Source organism: Spermophilus citellus (assembly GCF_964194105.1).
Source record: "Spermophilus citellus genome assembly, chromosome: 11".
NCBI lineage: Eukaryota > Metazoa > Chordata > Mammalia > Rodentia > Sciuridae > Spermophilus > Spermophilus citellus.
The window spans coordinates 129,907,218-129,931,702 of record NC_138192.1 but is presented as its reverse complement, the minus strand read 5'-3'; the positions used below and the strand labels follow the sequence as shown (position 1 = coordinate 129,931,702).

General features: G+C 36.5%; 2 protein-coding genes across 10 annotated transcripts in view; one reads left to right on the top strand and one right to left on the bottom strand.

Moving 5' to 3' along the window:
* GIGYF2 (GRB10 interacting GYF protein 2) overlaps window positions 1-24,485 on the bottom strand; it is a 131,746-nt gene that overhangs the window by 52,727 nt on the left and 54,534 nt on the right. The window lies entirely within an intron of this gene.
* Window positions 9,555-20,138, top strand: KCNJ13 (potassium inwardly rectifying channel subfamily J member 13). Of its 3 annotated transcripts, XM_081261811.1 has the most exons (3): window positions 9,555-9,761; window positions 16,434-16,909; window positions 18,846-20,138. In XM_081261811.1, exons 2-3 carry the CDS (start codon window positions 16,450-16,452, stop codon window positions 19,466-19,468), a joined length of 1,083 nt encoding a protein of 360 aa, XP_081117937.1. In that variant the 5' UTR covers window positions 9,555-9,761; window positions 16,434-16,449; the 3' UTR covers window positions 19,469-20,138. The 3 variants fall into 3 exon arrangements, with proteins under 3 accessions (XP_081117937.1, XP_081117938.1, XP_081117939.1); XM_081261812.1 differs by lacking the exon at window positions 9,555-9,761 and having other exon boundaries at window positions 16,140-16,909; XM_081261813.1 differs by lacking the exon at window positions 9,555-9,761 and having other exon boundaries at window positions 16,140-16,673; window positions 18,846-19,034.

The following is a 24,485-nucleotide window of genomic DNA, read 5'->3' as shown; positions in this document are numbered from 1 at the left end:
CATAACCTCTTATGATTTTATGTATCACTGAAGGTCTCCTACTATTTCCATGTGCTTTCCCTTCTCTCTCCGTTTCTCTCCCCCCATTCGTCTTTGCTTACTGTAGTCTTTTCCTCATGCTCTTCCTTCCTGTTCTGTTCTTAGTTGTTCTCTTTATATCAAAGCAGACATTTGGCATTTGTTTTTTAGGGCTTGGCTAGCTTCGCTTAGCATAATGTGCTCTAATGCCATCCATTTCCCTGCAAATTCTATGATTTTGTCATTTCTTAGTGCTGCATAATACTCCACTGTGTATAGATGCCACATTTTTTTATCCATTCATCTATTGAGGGGCATCTACCAGCATATATTTTTAACACAATGTTTTTTATTTACATGAGTTACTTTAATTTATATAAAACCAACCTGTACTGGTGATTGTGGCCTAAACAGGAAATTTGTGTATTTCAACCTCTTTTATCCCAAAACAGACTGCAAATTCAAAAGCAGAGACTGTGGGTTCTAATTTCCCATTTATTTGAGCATCTAGTGCAACACAGGCATACAACAAATTGCTTTTGGATGGAATTCAAACTTGAGCCATGTTTAACTTAACTGCCCTGGAGTTACATTAATGGTAGGAGAGTGCCTGATATACCAAATCAACTGAATTGGTACTTTTTAGGACAAGATAATTCTAAATAATGCAAACAAAATCTTCAATCACTCCCCACCATGTACCAACATCTATATTTCATAGCATCATAAAATCTCACATTTAAGCAGCTGAAAAATCCAGAATGATACTCACTTATACATTCTCTGCCTATAACATTCTCTCAGTGACAAATTCTCTTTATTAAACCACACTAAAAGCAGGGAAAAAAAAGTTGAACAATGGCTTGTGATAATGAGGAAATTCTAACTTCTGGTCATCATCTTATATTCCATTTTACAAATAATAAGATTCAGCATCCTGTAATTACCCATACAGTTGTTAGGCTGTTACCAGGTATTGTTTTATGAAAGAATAAAAATACCATAAGGATTAGAGGAGGGATTATCTCCTAGGAAAAATACTACCTGCTTTCTTATTGTGATCAGCAGCCTCTAAAAGTATTCCAACAATTCCTGTCTGCTGGTCTTCCCTTAAGTATGGGCTGACTTACTGTTTCCCTCTTTAACAGAATACTGCTAAAGGGATGAAATGCCCACCATTTATACTAAGTTTTTAAAGACTGTGGCTTCTATCTTGAAGGCCCTTCTCTGAAGGATGCCAGATGTTATATGGTGTGGCAGCCCCGTGGGGAATTTCAAAGGGCAGAACTGAGGCTTTCCACCAGAAATGTATATGAGTTTGTAAGGGGGTCTAATTCCAGAAGAGCACTGAGATGACTACAACCTTCTTAGAGATCTGAGCCAGAACCACCTAGCTAATAAGCCATACTATTCCTTGATAATAAACATTTGTTGTTCAGCCATTAAGTGTGGGGTATCTGTTATAGTCATAGATAATAAAAACTCTTGATCTGATTTAATCTTCCTAACAATCCTCACTAATAGAAGCTAATTTTTTCCCCATTTTATAGCTTAGAATATTGCAGATCAAAAACACAACCTAAGAGAATTATTTAAAATCACACGCCCCTCTTAAATAGCAATTCCATTATTTGGAAAATGGAACATAAAGAAGAATATCAAATGTTAATCTTCAAATCATTCAATAAATATTTACAACACACCAAATACCAAATTTTGTGGATTTAGGTGCAGACACAGCCCACATTTGCCCCTAGGTCAGAAGATGTCCCAGGGTCTCTTACTTACATTAAGAAGACAATCCATTTTGCAAAGCATCACTTTTAGCATAAGACTTGATGAAAAGTGTAGCTATACTTCCAAAAAAGAAATTTAAAAAAAAGAAATCCCTAATGTATATACACTGGAAAATAATGGGGAATGGCTTTTACAATAAAACCAGTAAGCCACAAATATTACATACCAGGCACTAAGCTGTGACTTGGACATAAATGCTTAGTCACACAATGGATGAGCTAGGTGAATGACTCATCTTTATTATCTACTTTTATACCACACCTCTGAAAAAAAACAACAACTGTACCAAAGTAAACAATATATCACTAATGGCAAAAAGCATTAACTCATCAAAAAACAGTTATCACCTTCATAATAAATATTGTTTTATTAAATAAAAATCAAGTTATTCAAATACTAGTAATCCCATAATCTTAAAAAATAGAAATCTATCTGTAATTAGTTTTTACATAACTTTTTTGAATGAAAGACAGTCTCACCATGTTGTCCAGGCAGACCTCAAATTCCTGGGCTCAAGTGATCCTTTAGCGGCAACTATATGCGTATGACATTGCACCCAACATAACTTTTTTATTTTATGAAGTTGCAGTCTGTACACCTACTATTATGTAATCTATTTTCACCTGTAATAGCAACTAATTCCCTATGATTATAATTCTTCCTAATAATACAAATAGGCACATATTACTTATAGCTTGCTGTTGTAGCATAATGTACCATTCTATGTTTTAACCAATTTTTTTTTTGGCCAAGTATTGACAATGAGGGGAAAAAAAAATCTGTGGGCCTATGTGTTTTGCTTTCTTAAACTATTATTTATTAAAAAAAAAAAAAAAAAAGCTTTAAAAAGTGAAACTACTAGCTCCAATGACAGACAATGTATCAACACACCACACTCCATGAAGGGGGAAAAATAAAAGTCAAACCACCAGACTATTTGCATTATCAACTCTAAGTGCTGCTATCCTTTCAAAAATTCTGTTACCATAATAATTGTAAAATAATGGTACACTAATATGGCTCAAATCTGAATTGTCAATAAGATTTTTCATGTTGTTTTCTATCTTAATTTCCCTTTATCTTAAATGTTATTTGAATATTTTTTCCTAACCTAAGAGTTTATCTTTGTAACTGTCAAGTTCTACAAGTACTTTTGATATTAATACCAAGAAAAAAGAAAAGTATAAAGGAAAGGATAGGGTAAGTTAGAGAAATTCTAGAAAGAAAAATATCTGGCTTTTCTATTTGCCAAAAACTAGCTTGTGATACTCAAATTGTTGAAAACTTATACCTCATAAAGTATGAATGACCATTTATGCCATTTCTTATTCCAAAAAGGATTTGATACAAAAATTTTGCACTTTATAAAGAGGAACATAGCACCAAAAAAAATGATGATGATCTTGGAATCATTAGAACCTGTTTTAAATTCTAGCTCCAATTATGATCAATATCCTTTGACTACTGAAGACCCAGTTTTTCACTGGGGAAGATGGGATAATTTGAGGTAAAAGCAACCTGAATTAACATGAACCCTGGTCCTGTGTTCAAAAATCTGTATCAAAGAAGTTCAAATTTTGTTACTACATAATTGTTTCCACAAAATAATTTCTAAAACAATACAACATACTTCTTCATATATCAAATATTCATAATATAGTAAAATTGATACATTTAAGTGATGAAATCTGGTAAACCAAGGAAAACCAAAATAATACAATTCTTATATTCCACATGTAAGAGCAGATAAGCAGAGTTCTGCCTTTAGGGGTCACAGTCATTTTCATAAGAAAAGGCTGGAAAGGATTCAAGAGCTTGGAAATGGACTTCACTCATCTCCTCCTGCTCCCCTTTAAGAAACCTTTTAATTTGAACACAACATTCTTACAAAAAAGCACACAAATAACTAATATACAATTCAAATAAGTTTTCTGAAAGCAAATATATGCATACAACCACCACCTGAGATTTAAAAATAAATGTGTGTGTGTGTGTGTGTGTGACCATCCTCAGGAGCTCGTAACTTTCCAATCAGCCCTTCCCCAAAACAGGCACTGTTCTGACTTCTATCCCCTTCTTTTTGCCCCTTTTGTACTTTTCATGTAAATAGACTATTTGTTTATATCTGGCTTCTTTAGCTGAACATCATGCAAGTCATTCAGATCATTACAAAAGAGTTTATTCTCTTGCTCATTTAAGTTGTTTTTAGCTTTTTGTTATTATGAATTGTGCTTCTATGAACTTTCTTAGCTTCCAGTTTTGGGAAATATGCTTGCATTTCTGTTGGATATATAACACATCTAGATATGAAACTACTGGATCATAGAATGTTCAACTTCTGTAAATACTACAGAATACTTTCCCAAGGAAATGGTACTACTTTGCCATTTGATTGATGATTTTACTCAAACCTCTAGCAAACATGAACAAGACTGCCTCCTCTGTGAACAAATACAATTAGACACATAGGATTAAAAACAAAGAAAGACTTAAGACACAACACCTGCCCTCAAGACCCATTGTCTAGAGACATACGAGTAAACAAATGACCTGATACATTACAGTTGACACAATACACTGCCAGATCTTGTTGATCTTCATAATAAACCCAAGACATTAAGTCAACCACCACCACCTCTATTGTTGCTGTGAGGAAAGGAATACCTGCTGAACGGTGATTCCCAAAATCATACAGCTGAGCCAAAATGCAATCAGAAACAGAATCTAGGTGTTCAACCTCATAATTTAGGGTTCATTTGTACTACATTATTCTTAGTCACAAATTAGGCCCACTGGCAATAGCCAGAAGCTCTTAAAAAATCTGAAACAAAAGGAAGAAGATCTAAGTCTTAAGCTCTGAAAGGGTAGTAGACATGCTATGCGTTCTATAACTTGTTGACATCTCTAAAAGGGAGAAAGTGGAACGAAGTTTGTTTCAATCTTCATCTTCATGCAGAAATGATTTCAAAATGTCTATCTCAGGAAAAAAAAAAGGTAAGACCAACAAATTTTCAACATAGAAATTTTATGGTGGCTTCATACACCACCATAAAATACGTATTTCCAATTACTATTGGTACTGACTAAAAATCATCATAGTATGACGCATTGCTCTGTAATATGAAAATAAATTCTTTCTAACCTCATTGATTACAGCAGATTTATGTTTGTGTTAATTTGGGGAGTCAAGGAAAATTTCATATAATTTGCTATAATTTGTTTTAAAATACACCTATTGGTATATTCCTGATACAATATAAAATAAATGATAAATATTCAAATAATTCACAGGCAATTTAAAAGTATCTCAAGCTCCTTTCATATCTAAAAACGCCAGCATTCTATAGTAATCAGGGGTAAAATGAGTGAGGGACACCCACATGGCCCTTTTCAGCATTCAAAAATCAAACCTTTCTTTCTGTAATATATCAGCCCCATGACAACATTGGATAACAAAATATTTTACCTCACTTCTTTTAAAAATCTTAACAGGTTAATTTATAATAAAAACAAGCCAATTTAAAAGTAAATCTAGGGTTGGGGATATAGCTCAGTTGGCAGAGTGTTTGCCTCACATATACAAGGCCCTGGGTTCAATCTCCAGCACCACCAAAAAAAAAAAAAAAAAAAAAAAAAGTGAATCTATCTAATTGAATAACTCACAAATTCGTGCCCAAACCAAATATTCCTAACGTATAGTCAATGAATGAGCTCAGGACTGTGAATCTCTGAACTGGAAGCCCACTGTGAGCCCAGATGGCTTGTCGACTTGTCATCAGTCTTAAGGTTCTAGCAAGACCTTCAAAGTTAAAGAAACAAACCAAAAGTTTGGGGATTTTTTTTCATTTGATACAGCAAATATGACCATTTCATAAGGAAATTACACTACCTATATATTTTATGTTCTCACATCACAGTAATTTAATATGTATAAAAGGTACTAATATATTTATGTAGTACAACACATAAATAATGTCTTCAGCGATAGTAAATACTTGTTTCTGCCTTAATGAATTAAATCTCAATAAGATTCTTCTAAAAATAAAATTAAGTTAAATGAAAATGCAGTGTTAGTTTCTGCCAGGTCTGACTGAGTGGACCTCCTGAGGAGAAGGAGCAGTAAAAGGGCACCTGCGTGCATGTTTGACTCATAGCCAAAAATGGTGTTTATGGAAAACTTCAGATGGAGCAGGGAGGCACTCAGCCAACAAAATCTACAGCTGTGAGACTTGGAGCTTACAAGTGCCCAATCTCCAAAAGCAAAAGGGGAATTATGGGACAGACTTTGAAGCTTGTTTATGTGCAAATTTTTTAACAAGTGATTTTGTATTCCTCTATTCTGATATATATTCTCTGATCAACACTAAAATAGCTGCTAACACTTAAAAAAAAAAACAGTGAAAGGGAATCCCACTCAAATGTTGATATTTACTCCTCATCTCCCATAACACACTTGTAAATATAACTCAAAGATAGCAAAATTTAAATTCTAATTCCAGAGATCTACAACTTTTCTCTGAGCCAAACCCCTGAGGGGATAACAAAAGTTCTGCTAGTTAATACGGTCCTGAAAACACAGCAGATTCTAGCTAGAGAGGGACTGGACAGGTTGTAGCACATAAGAATCTCTTTGAAAAGGCACCTGTGCAGGCGGAGTCTTCCCATGCCCCTACAGCTCTCACGCTCACCATCTACTGGTTCACACCCAGAAGCTACCTACCACTGGGAAGAAGAGGGGCTTGAACATGCAGAAAATGGGAAGAGATGAGGCATATCAAAAGCAAGACAAATTATACTGCCTAAGAAAGCAAGCCAGGACCAGATACCTATAAACAGAAGCAGGATATTACTCTACAACAAATGCTTTGCTGTTTTCAAGAACAATGTGGCATATATGTAGATTACATACTAGACTACTTCAGTCAGAAAATCAAATACCTTTAGGGACATAGAGTTGGATTTAATAAAGAACAATTTATCTGATCTTGGCACCTGGCTTAATCATTATAGTTCTGAATTTAAAAATTGGTGAATGAGGGCTGAGGATGTGGCTCAAGCGGTAGCGCGCTCGCCTGGCGTGCCTGCGGCCCGGGTTCGATCCTCAGCACCACATACCAACAAAGATGTTGTGTCCGCCGAGAACTAAAAAATAAATATTAAAATTCTCTCTCTCTCTCTCTCTCTCTCTCTCTCTCTCTCTCTCTCTCTCTCCCCCCTCTCTCACTCTCTCTTTAAAAAAAAAAAATTGGTGAATGAAAAGATATACAGCATTGATCTTCATTCATAGAAAAGATGTTTCAGAGCCATCTCCAATCACCTTACTGCCAAATACCCCAAAGAGAAATCACCAAGTTTGTTCAGATGAGACGGTCTGTGTGTTTTAGGGTAAAGTTGGCATTATCGCTGTGTCAATATCAATTTCATCCCAGCTAACCTAACAACTTCAAGCAGAAATGAATTTAAACATCCTGGGTACTGTCATGGGAGTGCTCTGCTCCTCTCTGAGCACTCCAGCATTAGTGTATAATATCCACACAGTTAGCAATATGAAGTCATTGTTTATAGAAGATCAAATTGGAAAAATACTGGAATCAGAAACCATCTTCACCTAAGACATTTCTTTCTTAACAGAGGATCATTTTTATCTCAATATATTCTAAAATGGAGGCCCCTAACTAGGTGCACCTGTAATCCCAGCAACTCAGGAGTGGAGGCAGGAGGATCACAAGTTCAAGGACCACCCTGGCAAGTTAGCAGGATCCTATTTCAAAATAAAAAATAAAAAGGACTAGAGATGTGGCTCAGTGGTAAAGTGCCCCTGAGTTCAATCCCTACCATCAAAAATAAAATAAAATAAAGCCCCTAAAGTTGAGTAAAATCTTTTACTATCTTGTCTACTCTAATGTCTGTGTAAGACACATATAAATGCAAGTGTTTCACTATAGTGTTACACTATAGTTGCTTCAGTATGTTTTTTTCCCAATCAGCTGGGAAGTGACATAAAATATAATTCCTACTAACACATGCAGGGAATGCACCTCACACTACAAGTCCCTCCCTGAAGCATTTGCCTTCCCTAGTTCTGAAGGTCAAAGTTTCCAATGCTGTGTCTGAACTTGTACTGAAATGTTTGGCATTAATAAAACAAAGAAAGAATTAATATATTTTTTAAATTGTGGGGGAAAGGAGAGGAATCTACAAAGGCGGATTTCCTTAAGTAGCATTATATTAGTCTACATTAATAATTTTCCCAGCAGGCCTTCCTTGATTTTACTTTGAACAATCACAGTCTTTGTTTCTCAGATCCTCTTACATGTGACATTTGATCAAAGTTTTAAAATCAGCAGCTAACAGAGGAGGAGAAAAGTACTGCTCACTAAGGCATTACACAAAGCCATACTCAGTTCACTTTGAAGCTGCTACAAGCTGGATCACAGACATTTCCAGCTAAACATTATCTAAGTGTTGAGTAAAATTTTATATACCTTGAACACTATATTTTACTCTACTTCATCTCACTTCATGGAAACATCCTCTAAATATTACTAAAACAAGCTTTAAGAAAGTTCTTCAGTTCCTTGAAACAGGTGTGCTTTTTTTTCTTTTTTTTTATTGGTTGTTCAAAACATTACAAAGCTCTTGACATATCATATTTCATACATTTGATTCAAGTGGGTTATGAACTCCCATTTTTACCCCGTATACAGATTGCAGAATCACATCAGTTACACATCCACGTTTTTACATAATGCCATACTAGTGACTGTTCTATTCTGCTACCTTTCCTATCCTCTACTATCCCCCCTCCCCTCTCCTCCCATCTTCTCTCCCTACCCCATCTGTTGTAATTCAATTCTCTCCCTTGTTTTTTTCCCTTCCCCCTCACATCTTCTTATATGTAATTTTGTATAACAATGAGGGTCTCCTTCCATTACCATGCAATTTCCCTTCTCTCTCCCTTTCCCTCTCACCTCTCCTCTCTGTTTAATGTTAATCTTTTCCTCATGCTCTTCCTCCCTGCTCTGTTCTTAGTTGCTCTCCTTATATCAAAGAAGACATTTGGCATTTGTTTTTTAGGGATTGGCTAGATTCACTTAGCATAATCTGCTCTAATGCCATCCATTTCCCTGCAAATGCCATGATTTTGTCATTTTTTTAGTGCTGCGTAATACTCCATGGTGTGCTGTTTAAAGATAAGTACAAAGCAATAAACAATTATTTTTATTCCCAAGTCAAGGTCTTTTTATGCAGTCTTCTTAAAAAGTCTGCTTCCTTGAATTAAAAAAGGAAGGGGAAAAAGGTTTCAGTTAACTCAACCACCTATATTGCTAGTTCTGGAATTAATAGAAGCAATTCTGATGAGATGGGACAGAAAAAGAAAAATTATTATTAATTTATGACTAAATACCCTGCCTTATATAAACATATCTACCCCAAAGAAATGATGGAAACAAAAAGATTAGTGAAGGAGATATCTCACACTTTAACATGCTATATAAGGAAAGACGGCTGAAAGGAAATCTTGCAGGGAATTTTATCCCTTTGAACTTTCAAATAAACTCTTAAGTAAGATTATGCAAACTTACTAAAAACCGGTCCTGATTAGAGGGAAAAAATGCACCCCTTCTCCAAGTCAGTTCTGGAGGCTTTCTCCAGAGTTGTTAAGGTTTGTGTTGGGTAAAGAAAGACCTCCTAACAAACCAGCATTCTTTTCCACATGATCAGAGCTAATTGGCCCCCCTGCAGACTAAGTGACCAATCACATCAGCTTCAGCTGAAACCAGCCCCCACAACATTATAAACACAGGAATGTAAGCTGTAAAGCCAGTCCAAGAAGAGAACCTACAAACTAGACTTGTAGATTTAAACTACCTAACCAAAAAGAAAGATTGTGCAAGCCTCCTTAGGACCTACCTTGGTATACAGACTGACCCACAAAAGAACTGGTGAGTACATGAAATAATATTATTTCTTTCCTTAAGTGGAACAGGGAAAGAAATTGACCACCTAACAGAGACAGAGCTAGACTAATTCCAATAGATTTTAAAAACAATTACCATCAAACAGAAACAGAGCTAGACTAATTCCAATAGATTTTTAAAATAATTACCTGTAGGTTCATACATTAAGGTTCTTTATTTTCTTTTTCCTTAAATTTTAAATTTGGAATAACAGCCCTACTGAAAGCACTACTGGCAGTTCTCTTAATTATCTTATTGTAGGTACACTAGTTCTCTTTTAAAATATATAAATTCAAAGAGAAAGACCCTAAATTAAATTCAGTGGCTTAAAAAATAATAATAAATGTCTTTTGGAAGGGATTATAGGCACACACCAAAATGCCTAAAGAATAAATCACTTTGTTTTAGCTTTTTCAATCCATGAAAAAGTGATGAATATTCTAATTTTAAAGTTCTTTTAAAGAAAGGAATTTTTACTAAAATTTGTGGATGCTTTTGAAAAATAAAAATATGAAAGGAAGAATGAGCTTATATAATAGGGTTAGAATTCACACTGTTTGCCCTAATTACGGCAGGAGAGATGATTATAAGATTCTCAATATAGTCTTAAAGTGTTAACATCAGATGTGAACAAATATCATATTCATTTAACATTTGTTAAGTATGTCCTGGATCTTAATTGCTTCATAAGAACTGCAGAACTACTTTAAGTTACGGCAATAGAAAATACATAATTTTAAGGGCTACAATCAAATGAGTAGAATGAAAACATTATTTTGATGACTAATGAAGCTTTTTCAACTATCACTTTTAAAATAAGTACTGTTTTTTTTTCTACCAAACAATTTAAAAATGGGCAAATATTTTACAGCCCACACATAGAACTGCAAGCAAACTTTTCCAATATTCCATTCTATTTTCTATTGAGATTAGTTGATCAGTATCATATAAATACAAACCAAAATAAATACATTAAAAAGCACTTGTGTGTGGGGGGGATAAAATTAACTTAGAATTATAATAGTATACACATATTGTATATTCATTAGACACTTTTTAAATTGATGGGAAATCCTATATATATCAGGCAACAATAATATAATTTTTAAAACTGTAAGCAGATGGAAAAATCATAGAAAAAAAAATGAATGAAATCTCTGAATCAGCTGAAGGAATTAGGAATAAGTTTACAAACTTACAAGGCTTTAAAGAATAGTGTTTAATTCCCCCTCTCGCACCCTTTCTTTGTTTAAACCTAAAGACACCTGGCCAAGAGGACCAGGTGGCTTGCCCAAGATGACACACCTTCGTAATCAACAGAAACAGAACCTGATAGCCATAACCCTTGTTTTGTGTTCTTTATAGGACACCACATGAGTCCACTGAATAGTTATCCAGGGTAAACTGTTAGGTGAGAATAGAAATCTTATTTCTCTCAACACAATCCAAACAAGATACAGCAAAGTTTTATGTGGGGAAAAAAAAGATACTGCTTCACTATTTTGATAATGGCCTTCGGATTTTCCTGGTCATGTCTTTTTCCATGTTATTTAGTTGCTACAGAAAAAAATGAAATTTTAAAGAATCTAGATTAAGACTGCTATAAAAACTGTAGATAATAAGTAATGGTCCTGAAGAAACTTGAATGAGAATAATTAACTTTGTAAAGTACAGAGTATATAGAAAGGCTCTCTAAATCTTAGAACGTTCAAGAACAAAATAGGCTGAAATCAAGAATAATTGTGGAGATCTTCTTAAGATTTTTTTCAAACACTGAGCATTTAGTAGTATTCACAGGAGAGTGGTTTGTTCCAAAAGCAGACCAAGCACTAGCAGCCAGCACCAGCAGGGCTTCCACATGGGAGGAAGCAAGGCATGAAGGACAACAGTGTTCGTACTCTCTGTAAAAAGAGCGAACTAGTCTTTCATTGTTATATCCTTCCTCTTCGAGTGTCAAAATAGTTTCTTTGATAAAAGTATGCTAATAGCATTGTTTTTAAAATTATCTACTCACCTGGCAAAATATAAACCTAGCAATGCTACATAATAATTCTCCTCTTCTCACTGTTTAATTTTACTGGTCTGCAAAATACAACTAAACTAATAATTCTGATTAACCTCTAAGTCTTCAAAGAAGTCTTCCTTAAGTGAAAACTCAGTTCTTACCTTCAAATCAAAGGTCTGAACCTAATAAGCATTCCTGAAGAACAAATAATTCTGTAGAGGCTCTTGAACAAAACTAATCAAATAGAACACTGTGTTTTTCACAAAGGCTAACCCGGGTCAAACGTCTGTTTCTGAGGCAATGTATCAGCGGCTCTAGATTAACACCCACCACTTACTACCTTTGTGATCTTAGGGAAATTCACTGTGCTTCAGTTTCATTACCTGTAAATGGGAATAATAATGGAATTTTTTACTATGAGAGTAAGGAAACATTAATAACAATAAGGCAATTTACAATTACTGAGAGCTTCTTCTATGCCTATTGCCTTCACATAAGCAAAATACCTGTGAAGTACTTGCTATGATTTCTGTCAAATAACAAATACTAACTTCTATTATTAACCATTACTGTCATAAGAATCATGTATAAAGGTAACAATGGTTAGGTTAGTTATTTGAGTTTGAGGGTCAAAAGGAGCATCAACTAAAAGTGCTAAAATTCTGGCTACTGAAGACTAGCTTTACAATATAATACCAATCATCTTAGGAAGGATTTTTATTTGATCAAACTATGAATACACAGCTTCTTATAGTTTAAAAAAATTTTTAAACTGGCTTTGCACTTGGGCAGACTTGAGATAATAATTCAAATAATACAAAGCACTCATTTATCTTGCATAAATTTCTAAGTCCAGGTGGCCTTATCTGAAAAATAGGGACAGTTAATGTCTATCTTCCTGAAATAAAGATTCAGAGATAATGCAAGATTAAAAACACCTAGCATAGTGCCTATGAAGATTTTGTTATTATTATTATTGCTGTTCTTATTGCTAAAAGGACAGAGACCAGGTCTTTTAAAACATTTAGATCCAGAGTGCTCTTGCCTGAGATGAGCAGGCTGGGCCACAACTGCTGTCACCATTGTCATGGGCAACAACACCCTTGATATGAGCTGGGCTAGGAACACCAGGCTCAGACCCCAGAGTGCTCTGTGCTATGTGGAGACGGGTCTGGGCTAGATGTGGGCTGCAGAAGCCAGGGCTGGTTTGGGCTACCTGCCTGGCCCCAGCCCTAAGACCTCTCTCAGGTACTTCCTATAGGACTCTGTGATTAGATGCTAGGGTGCCTGAGTTTACCATTCCAGTAGCAGGTCCTTCCTGATAAGGAGCTGAGCCATTGCCTGTTGAGGGGTGAGGGGTCGGCCCCTTCCCCTGAGTTGGCAGCCTGGGCTTCCCCTAGCCAGCTACCATACTTGGAATTGTGGGGCAGGCTACCCACCCTGTTCTCCTAAGGGCTCCAGGCATTCCCTTCTGTGACCCTCTCTCTGGGTGTTGCCCTTAAGCTGGAACTCCTGGAACAGAAGTACATGAGTACTATCAGGACATAAGTGGGACCAACCCCCAATATCTGCACCTAAAAGTCCCTCAACCAGCCCCCACACCACCATCAGCCTGGGCCCAAGTTGGGTATGTGGCTTGGATCTCTGGGCTGCTGTGGAAGGAACCACAAAAGTGCTTGCTGAGTCATGCTCCCTACCCCAAGCCCTCCAGGGAAAATCCCCCCAAAATGGCCAAAGCTTCAGCACACACAAACAGAATGGAAAGCTACGACCTTGGCTTTGGCCACCAAGTGTAGGGGCTCTTGAGGTCAGGAGGTTGAGACCGGATTCCAAGCTCTGGGCCTGGTGAGGGTTAGGGAGGGCTGTGGTTCCTAGTTCTGCCCTTTCCGTTTGCTTTCCTCTCCAGCTTTTGACCCCTCAGCCTTATTTCTACCTCTGTGGCAGTCTGGGGGAAGGGATCTCAGGGAGGACAGACAACCCAGCTAAGTCCTGGGGTAGCCCGCCCTTCTGGAGGAGGCCTGCAGGTAACACCAGAGGCACTGTTGCCCCCTCCCACCAGGTTCAGACAAAACACCTGACCCTGAGTTCTTCAGGGTGTGGCTGGACTGGGGAGCTGGAAATCTGATACTCAAGGACTCTTGTCCTCCACATCCAGCAGGGTAGGGCTGGGTGGGGTGAGCATCAGGCTGGATGTCCCTGGCCCTGGGATCAGATACCTCTCCTACCTATCCCTAAGTGGGAACTACAGGAGGGAACAAGGAGAAGCCACCTGGGATGACAAATAAGGCAGCCTCACACAACTCTGAAGATGCCATACTCAAAAAATGGAAGTTTCCTTTTGGGCCTAGGGCCACCGGGCTGGCTGGAGGCTGGGACCAGGCCAGCTTGAGAGCACCTGCAGTTGCCCACTGCTCAAGCTGTCAGCTTCTGGGCAAAGGTCTTGGCCTGGGCCTGGTCATCCAGGACCTCCTAGACTTTTGCACAAAGGAAAATATATCTATGTAAGCCCTCAAAGATCTGTGTGTGGCTGGCCCGCAGTTCTGGCCAACAGCCTAACCATTCTGTTCCATGTGCCCCCACTCTCCCAACACTCTCTTTCCTAATTCAAGAGCTGCCACTGAGAGCATCCTTAGGTCCCCGCTCATCTGCTACCCACACCAGAACTCTGGGTACTATACTTCTCTGGCATCCCTGCATCCTCTGCATCATTCCATCATCAAGTGAACTCAAGGCAGTTGCAACCACAATGGGGCTGGGGATGTAGTACAATGATAGAGCGAATCTGCTTAGCATGTGTGAGGCTCCGAGTTAGATTCACAGCACCACAAAACTACAACAAAAAAGAGCCTAACAAAATAAGGATATAGCTTAGGAGTGTGACTTGGTGGTAGTGTGGACCTAGCCATGGTTCAATACCCAGTGCCAAAAAAAAAAAAAAAAAGCCAAGTAAAAAATATACTAGATAAAATAATTATGATAACTTGCCAGGGTAATAAGTTACAAAACATTAACACAAGGACTGGGGAACCTAGTTCAGTGATAAAGCACTTGTCTAGCACATGCGGGTTCAATGTGCAACACTCACAAACCAACCAACAAATAAAAAAAGACTTTTAAAAAATCTGTAATATAAAACTAAAATGACGAATCTAAATAAAATGAACAATCATCCTAGTGTTCAACCAGTAGTTCAAACCTAAGGAAAATACAAAAGACTGTCTCTAGTGTCCCTGAAAAAATATTAAATTAACCTCTGGAAAAAATAGAAAGCTGCACAAAAGAGAAAGCTGTCTAATTCCAACAACACAGAAAGGCCACCTCCACAGCCCCAAAGTCCCAAGACCCAAAAAGATCTAGTAAACCCATATGATAGCCTTGCTCCACAAGTGTTCAAAGGCCCTTCCTAAGCATCATTCAAAAGGCAAGAAAGGGTATGCAATATCCCCAAAAGTATCTACTTCTGAAAGAAGAGTCAAACAGAAACTCCTAATGCTACCTGCCTGCAGGAAACAAAAGGAGGACTCAAGCAACAGGCTATACATTTTCTGGTGTGTTCCAGGGAGTCCCCTTGTGACTATCCTTGCATGTATGACAAGCGTCATACATGCAAGGATAGTCACAAGGAAGGCACATATTATATTTCTATTCACAACACAGACAAAAGCATAACCACTGATGAAAACTGTTCAGCAGAAAACTCATTATCTTATTACCTATATAAGACTGCCACTTGACCCCTTAATGATTACTCTGATTCATTAATTCTGGAAACCTTTTCCTCTGGATTACTTATTTCAAAGGTAATGTTACTAAGTCTGGGCTTACAATTCAATAGTAGAACATCTCCCTAGCATGTGCAAGGTCCTGGGTTCAATTCCCAGAATTACAAAAAAAAAAAAAAAGCAAAATAAATGCTACCTAGAAATGTCCTACCTTGAATTTTTTTATTTTGCAAAGAAAACAATTCTCTCTCCACCCAGCAATCTAGTCAGAACCTAGAATATTCAAAAAGACAACAATCCATGAATATCTCTACAGAGTGACAAAACAAACCCATTATGAACAGGCTAATTACAACAGGCAATAAGGACATTAGAACTGTGGACCTCTAAAAGCTTATCACAAACATGTCTTATCCTAGTACTAGATTGGCTTCAGAAGTTTTGCACACAGTTTAATAGTATTTCCAAATGATTTCTATTTATTCACAAAGAAGAATATTTATATGCTTAAATATATTCCTTTTAATTATGAATTATTCACACTTAAGAAAAGCTGTTAATTTACACATACTATTTGCTCAAAGCATTAAATACTTGATGTTTGGACTTGTGCAAAGAAGGTATAAGAGTGTTAAATAGGCACAAACATAATCCTTACTCACTTCAGGAATTCCACAATATACTTAGAAAATGTTAAAATATCGAACAATATTTTAACGGCCATTCAGGGAAATGGTAAGAATACCCTTGGGTAAAATATGATTAACTACCAAATTAATGACTCAGTCAGTAAATGCTCCCTTATGGAATGGGAAAGTCTGCCCAAGTTATAGTCAAGAGAGGCATTCTCAAGAAAGCAGAAAATGAAGAAGGTTTCAAATTAATGAATATTAACTATAAAAGGGCTGACTAATTTACTCTTGATTTCAGAGAATTACAGCCTGAAATGGAAAGCAGTAATTGCAAAGTCATTGCTCCCCTCTTAAGTCAGAGATACCGAAGGATGGTCACCAAAGATGGCCACAGCACACTTCAGATGGATGGTGCTCAAAGAGGTCTTGCGTATCTCCGAGATGCATGGGGAATCCTAATGGACATGCGCTGGCGCTGGGTGATGCTGGTCTTTTCTGCTTCTTTTGTTGTCCACTGGCTTGTCTTTGCAGTGCTCTGGTATGTTCTAGCTGAGATGAATGGTGATCTGGAACTAGATCATGATGCCCCACCTGAAAACCACACTATCTGTGTCAAGTACATCACCAGTTTCACAGCTGCATTCTCCTTCTCTCTGGAGACACAACTCACAATTGGTTATGGTACCATGTTCCCCAGTGGTGACTGTCCAAGTGCAATCGCCTTACTTGCCATACAAATGCTCCTAGGCCTCATGCTAGAGGCTTTTATCACAGGTAATTGTCTTTATTCTTAAAAAAAAAAAAAAAAGCGCAAGCATTTTGGAAAGGGCATAGTCAGTTATAAGTGATTCTGATATAGAGTAATTTATTCATATAATTAGCAGGTAATGCCTAAGAAAGAAAAAAAAAGTAGTCTAGGATCAAACAATAGACTGTAAAAGGAATTTGATGCAATACTTATATTTTACCTACTGAAACTACTTAAGGGAAAAATGTGGGGAGAGAATGGGGATCATTCTGACACTAATTTATAGGAATATCCTATGAGCAAAAAGTATTAACAGAAAGGTCCACAAGTAGTTTTTTTTTTTTGCATAAGCTAATCATTTTGTTAAATAAGTGAATAAATACATTCAATGAATATTTTGACAGTCATGTTACCTAACAGGAATTTGATTTTTTTTTTCTTTTTCACTGTGCTAGAATTTTTTCCTCTGAGATCATCTATTCAACATTTACTCAACATTAGTGAGCGCACAGCACCACAGGTAGCATTATATGTTAGAAAACAAGTTATATAAGTACATCTTAAACAAAATTCACTGAAAATATGGCCATAAAGATCATGAAATCTTGCTTATAAACCGCTTAACATGCAAGACTCTTTAAAAGTAGAGCTTGTGTCCTTTTTATGTGACATATACAATTAAAAAAGAAAGAACAGAAAAACTGGCTTTAACATTCTATCCAAAACTAATCTGAGAAGGTAAGCACTGGCCTTCCACAGGGTGATCTAGAATGAAGTCACAGCGTGTTAGCAATAGGCTCTACACCTGAAACAAATCACTTAACTTCCAAAAAAGTCCTTACACCGGGTCAGTTCTTGGATAAAATAAGGAATCTGTGAATTTAGATGGGAAAAACTTATAAATTTTTGCACTAACCCTTAACTAAACTTGGCATTTCCTTCAATTGTGAATGTAGGCAATAAAAAACAATAGTGTCCACTGCTACCAGTAACTGTGATAAAACAGAAATTACAGATTATTGAAAATATCAAGCAATAATACTTCAAAATCACAGTGTTAAATCCACTGCTAGATTTTGTTATTTAATGCATTATTAAAGAACATTTAGTATTACATTGTTTTTTAGAACATTTAACTGAATTCAGTATACTTTGTTTCTTCTGTATTCACTTTACTTTTTTTTTTTTTTTGGCGGGGGTGGGGGTTTGCTGGGAATTGAACCTAGGGGCACTTGACCACTGAGCTACATCCTCAGTCCTTTTTTATTTTGAGACAGGGTCTCACTACATTGCTTAGGGTCTCTCTATATTACTGAGGCTGGAAGGGTTGTACGGGTCTTACCAGCCTGCCAATGAAATCTATTGGCACAAAAGTGGTTAAGAAACCCTCCTCTATAGCTAGGGTCACAGGAAGATGTACCTGAGTGGTGTCCTAAAATCCCCTTATAGCCAGAGTCTTCAGCAAACAAAAAGAGTTATAAGTTTCAAGGTTTAAAAATTCTTTAGTGTACATCACTCTTTGTACTGATCCCCTCCTACCTCAAATCATTCTACTTTGAATCATTCTAGCTCCATTCCAACTTGAAATCATCTGGTTGCAACCAAATTGCATTTATTTTGTATAATTTTTTTTAAAGTAAGGGTATGAATATAGGTAAGGATCAATTCTTTGACTCTAAGAAACTAAGTGTAAAGTTTTACATTTTATGTTACAAAATCAATTCTGTCTACCCATTTTGAAATCATGGCTTTTTAAAAGAAATGTATGTATACTCTGAAAAATTCTTCAGGCAATTGGGACCATCCAAAATAATAATAATAAAAATAGTTAAATTCCTGACTCACTGGAAAGCATAACACCAAGAAATGTATAATTATTTGTTATACTCCTCTCATTCAGAAATAGTCACTGATATTTAACATCTTCATTCTAAAAAAAATATTCAATGATTTCTAATTTAGGTGCCTTTGTGGCGAAGATTGCCCGGCCAAAAAATCGAGCTTTCTCAATTCGCTTTACTGACTTAGCAGTGGTAGCTCACATAGATGGGAAGCCTAATCTTATTTTCCAAGTGGCCAACACACGACCCAGCCCTTTAACCAGTGTCCGGGTGTCAGCTGTACTCTACCAGGAAAGAGAAAATGGAGAGCTCTACCAGACCAGTGTAGATTTCCACCTTGATGGCATCAGTTCTGAGGAATGTCCATTCTTCATCTTTCCATTAACCTACTACCACTCCATTACCCCATCGAGTCCTCTGGCTACTCTGCTCCAGCACGAAAATCCTCCCCACTTTGAACTAGTTGTGTTCCTTTCAGCAATGCAGGAAGGCACTGGAGAAATCTGCCAAAGGAGGACGTCCTATCTACCCTCTGAGATCATGTTACGTCACTGTTTTGCATCTCTGTTGACCAGAGGCTCCAAAGGTGAATATCAAGTCAAGATGGAGAATTTTGACAAGACTGTTCCTGAACTACCAACTACTCTAGTCTCCAAGAGCCCACATAGGACTGACATGGATATCCATATCAATGGACAAAGCATTGACAATTTTCAGATCTCTGAAACAGGACTGACAGAGTAACACTTATCCATGGCATCCTATTGTCTAATGTATTAAATATACCCAGCCAGTATGCAGCTATTTCTCCTTCACTGTATCTCATGTTTTCTTTTTTTCAATGCTGATTACATCTCTCTGATTATATCATGATAATCATGCCAATACCCCCACACACACACACACAAAGGCTGAGCTAACAATACACATCCTGAAAACAACATTCTACCTTTCAAAGTTTGTATCTGTGGTTATCTGCTGAAATCAACGTGATTCAACTTGACAGATACTTATACAGAAATGTTGCTGATGAATTTATAAGGATGTGGTATGCTACCAGTAATGAATGGAAAATGGGCCGAAGTTTAACACAACTGAACTGTAAGAAAATCAACCATAAATCTCTTATTTTCATCTGTAAATTGGAGCAGTATGATTTCAAACCTAGCTCCCTGGGTGGAAAAATGATTTCACAATAGTTAGTGAACATCCTTTTATAACTGTTATTTTTTCAAGACAGCAAAGATTATTCCTTTGGTTCTTATTCATAACACATCCTAAATTTTTAATGGCTTAGAATGGAAATTCAAAATAACAACAGCACAGATTCATACATAACCCATAAAAGCATTTGAACATGATTCCCAAACACATGTATATATTCATGTATTTGTGGCAGAAAGTGATCAGAGCAAGTAAGAGAAGCTCTAACCCAAACCTTCAAGGTGATATTTGTGGAAAGGAGATACAAATTATTTGTGCTTTAACACTCACTTGCATAATAATCAAATAATGGTTTAGAACCTATAATCACCTATTCATCTGAATGGCTTCTAACCTAAGCAAAAAATTCTCTTCCTCCCTATGACTCATTCAATGACATGAAAAACCATGATGGCTCTAAATAGTTCATAAATATGCATATGTTTAAGTTTTTATAGATATATAAAGGTTTAGTTAGATATAAGTCAACTAGGAAAAAATCTCCAATAGATAAAGCAAAAAATAATTGGGCAACAAAGTATTTTCAAACCCAAATTCCTGTTTCCAACATCAAATAGTTTTTTCTATAAACACAAAATGAGTGTTTATTCACCAGTAGGAGGTTGGACTAGATGATCTCTATTATTTCTTTCCAAGTCTAATGTGCCATGAAAATATGCTTTCTCTGCCTTGGTTTTCATTTATATATACTAAGATGAATACTTTCTCTATATCCAGCTTAAGACATTTCTTTGCATTATTTTCATTTCAGTTAAAAAATGAAGCTGTCCTCAAGCAAAACAAGAACCAAAAGCAATGCCCTATCAGATTTCAAACAGATTTGTAGCTGCTCTTCTTTTCTGAAATTTCCCTTATTCAGGCTCATGTGGAAAAGCGAAAGATTAACCTTCCCCACTGGTGATGACCCAGGCGGGAATCATCTCTTGAAATAAATACTAGCTGAGAAAAGGCAAGCAGTTGTAAAGAGCAGGGCACAGCAGCAAGTCACATTTTTCTACTCTTTGACCAAAAGGAAAAGAAAATAATGAAGAACTTTGGAGTGGTCTAAGACTGATAATAGCAGAAGAATATCAAGGACACAGAAACCTAATTATCACGGACTTTGCTAGTTAAGAATCTTAGGCATTCATTAAGTAGGAGTCAGACCAACAGATTTTTTTTTTCCCCAACCCAAAACTATTGTAACACAACAGCAGGAATTCTTATTTCATTTATAATAAATTAACAAGATTTGCCTAACCTATGAAAATAAACGCAGTATCAAAGACTCACGTGGTATGTTTTTTTCCTAAGAGCACTATGTCACCTACACAGACAACTATTTAAACAGTTGAGTGAAGCTGTTCAAGGTGACACAACATGCCAAAGTGTGAGGCCTGAGCTCTGAGTCTCCCTCTAGATGCTTGATGTTCCCATTTAAGTCAGTCTCATATCACCCAATTCATGCATAAACTTTACATAAACTTGACATCTGAAAAACTAAATGTGACTTCCCCCACACATTACCCCCACCAAAAAAAAAAAAAAAATTAATGCTGTCGGTTAAACTAATGCTATTTTAAAAATATTTTACAACTAAAAAATGTGATCATAAACTTCAATGCAGGGAATAGAAAGCTTTTGGATGCACTATTCATCATTTTTCAAAACAAAAATCACAGTCTCCAGCTGATTTTCTGCAGAGACCATTAGTCTCCCAGAAAAATGGAGAGGAGGAGAAAACTACTTGGAAGTACGAAAGGCAGATCTACCTTCCAGGGCTGTGCAGTTCACTAACCTGGGTCACCAGGGAGCTCATACATGATTAGATAGACAACTCTGGAACTAATATAAAGTAAATCTTAGAAACCAACACAGGTGGTCTGACAACTCTTAAAAAAAACTGAAGACATGTGGTTTCTAAAAATTGTAAGGTTCTAGATTTATGTATGTAAAAACCCATATTATTTACTGCCATAAATAGTCTACAACCAAAATTTTCTATCTGTTCCCAAGTATTTCATACCAAAATGCACTAGTCAGTATGACACTTGGCTAAGCTCATTTACTGGTATTGTGTGGATTATTCATTTTACAATATTATCCCCACAGAATCATACTACAAAATTATTACAAGAACTGATCTCCCCCTGTGCAGTAATCAATTACTACTAATTACAATCCCAACAACACAGGACTTTTTCTACCTCCACATTGTCCATGGATATTCACAAGGTTATACATGACTCTTACCCCAAATTATCAGTAATTCCACCATTTCCCTTCTTATATAAAGCAAATACAGGGGGTTGGGATTGAGGGCGGGATACATTTCAATGATAGTGTTTGCCCACAGGTATGAGGTCCTGAGCAGCAAAAAAAAAAAAAAAAAAAAAAAGGCAAATACATGATATGAAAATCTCAAAATTTTATAAGGAACAAATCATTCTGGAATCTTCAAAGCTTGAATTATCTTAGTTCAATGTCACAGATCATCTCACAAGTGACTCATATATCAAAGTGTTGCACGAACTAGATTAGTACTGAATAATCTTTTAATCCACATTACTTTCAACAAAAAGATTATGTGATGAAACAAGATCAGGATCCTTAGCACAGTTAACCTGAAGGAGCATCTTATCAAAAAGCATTCAAAAAAAGCCACTATGAAAAAAAAAAAAAAAGAACATGTGCAGTTAGGCATGGTGGCACAAGCCTGTAATCCCATCAACTTACAAAACTGAGGCAGGAAGATCATAAGTTCAAAGCCAGCCTCTGCAAATGCGAGGTGCTAAGCAACTCACTGAGAACCTATCTCTAAATAAAATACAAAATTGGGCTGGAGATGTGGTTCAGAAGTAGAGTGCACCTGAATTCAATTTCCAGCCCCCCATACCCAAAAAAGAACATGCACCTATATACTATGTGTGTGGAAATTGCCATGTTTTGTTGTATTAGTAGCTAGCATATCAACCTCCTTAATGTTCTTGAAAACTTCATGTCAATTTGGTTTTGTGAAATTCACCTCTTCAAAGTTATTCCTATGGAGTACAAAGAAAACCACCTTTATTTTTAATAGAGGGAGGCTAGGAAAATTCGTTGGATTAACAAAAGAACTAAAAATAATGATGAAAAAGAACTTTCACTCATCTATTCCTATCACAAAGTGTAAATATGAATCAATAAACTTCAGATATTTAGTCATTTTCAGACAACTCTAATTATCAGAGAATGTATCAAATACCTTCCTCCTTGAACCTTCCATCTTTCAGCCTCTTTCTGTCCTTGAGACTCATGCAGGTTAATTCTTAATTCCTCTTTCACATGATCATTTAGCAAATATTTGCAGACCGTGACCCTGTAAACCCTGCTGCCCACTCTGCCCAATCCACAGCCTTGCCTTCTATATAAACAGCCCCATTTTCTTTATGCAGTCCTCATCACAAGGCTTTAAATGCCTGGACCACCTACTCCAATATATGGACCTTTCAAGGTGTGGCCCCAGAAATAAACAGAATGTTTAGGTTGTCCTGTGACAACATAAATGACAATGGACCTCTGCACCTGAGGAGACTTTAGGTCTAACAAATACTGCACTCAGCTTTGAGGACACCATCAAGCTGCTGATTAACATGAAGCATACTATCAGCTGACAGAGCTGAGCCTTTCCCAAGTAGGCTGTTACACACAGCTACTCTACATTTTAAATTCAGTAACTTATAAGAGAGCTTTTTCTGCTGTTCAATTTCCATTTAATTAGACTCGGGTTTTTTGTTCCACCTTAATTCTGATCCCAAGTCCAAACTGTACCACTCTATAGCTAGCCCTCTTAACATTGAATGATTTGCAAATCTAATCATCACACCAACGTCTTCCAAAGAAAAGGAATATGTATTTAGCGCCTAGAACAAGGGCAGGCACACAATTAGGAATTCCAATATTTGTTGAATGAAGAAATTTCATGCAGTCTCATTTAATCCTAAAAATTTCTTCAGTCATTACCACCTATTTCATTATCAGATTAATAAACATATCAGAATTCAGAATACCCAATCTTTTGTTTCTAAATCATGTATTATTTAAATCTCGCTGCCTCTCCCTACTAACTGGTAAAAGTACTGAATTAGACAAGGTTGAGAGCAGAGGTCCTAACAAGTCCTCCAAGATAACATTCATCCAATAGTCTACAATATGGGTAAAGCTGACAACAAATTATCCACACAGACTGATTCAAATTTCTTCATGCCTCACTCATGCACTGTTTTTTTCATTAATATAAAGCAAGTATTTCCAAAGCCATATAAATGAATAATAAATTGAAATCACTGATGCGTTTAAATAAATTTTATATGGAAACAATAAAGCAAAAATTGTTTAATAACTACTTTGTTCTCAAAACAGTCTGCAAATCAGTCTATGAAAGGTATTTACATATTTAACACATTTGATGAGAAATGCTTGTCACTATCATACAATAACACTGAAGAATTTTTTTGGCACTTGGAGGAATTTAGAAATTGTGTGGTAATTTTCATGACCCCAACAGTAATATGAATAG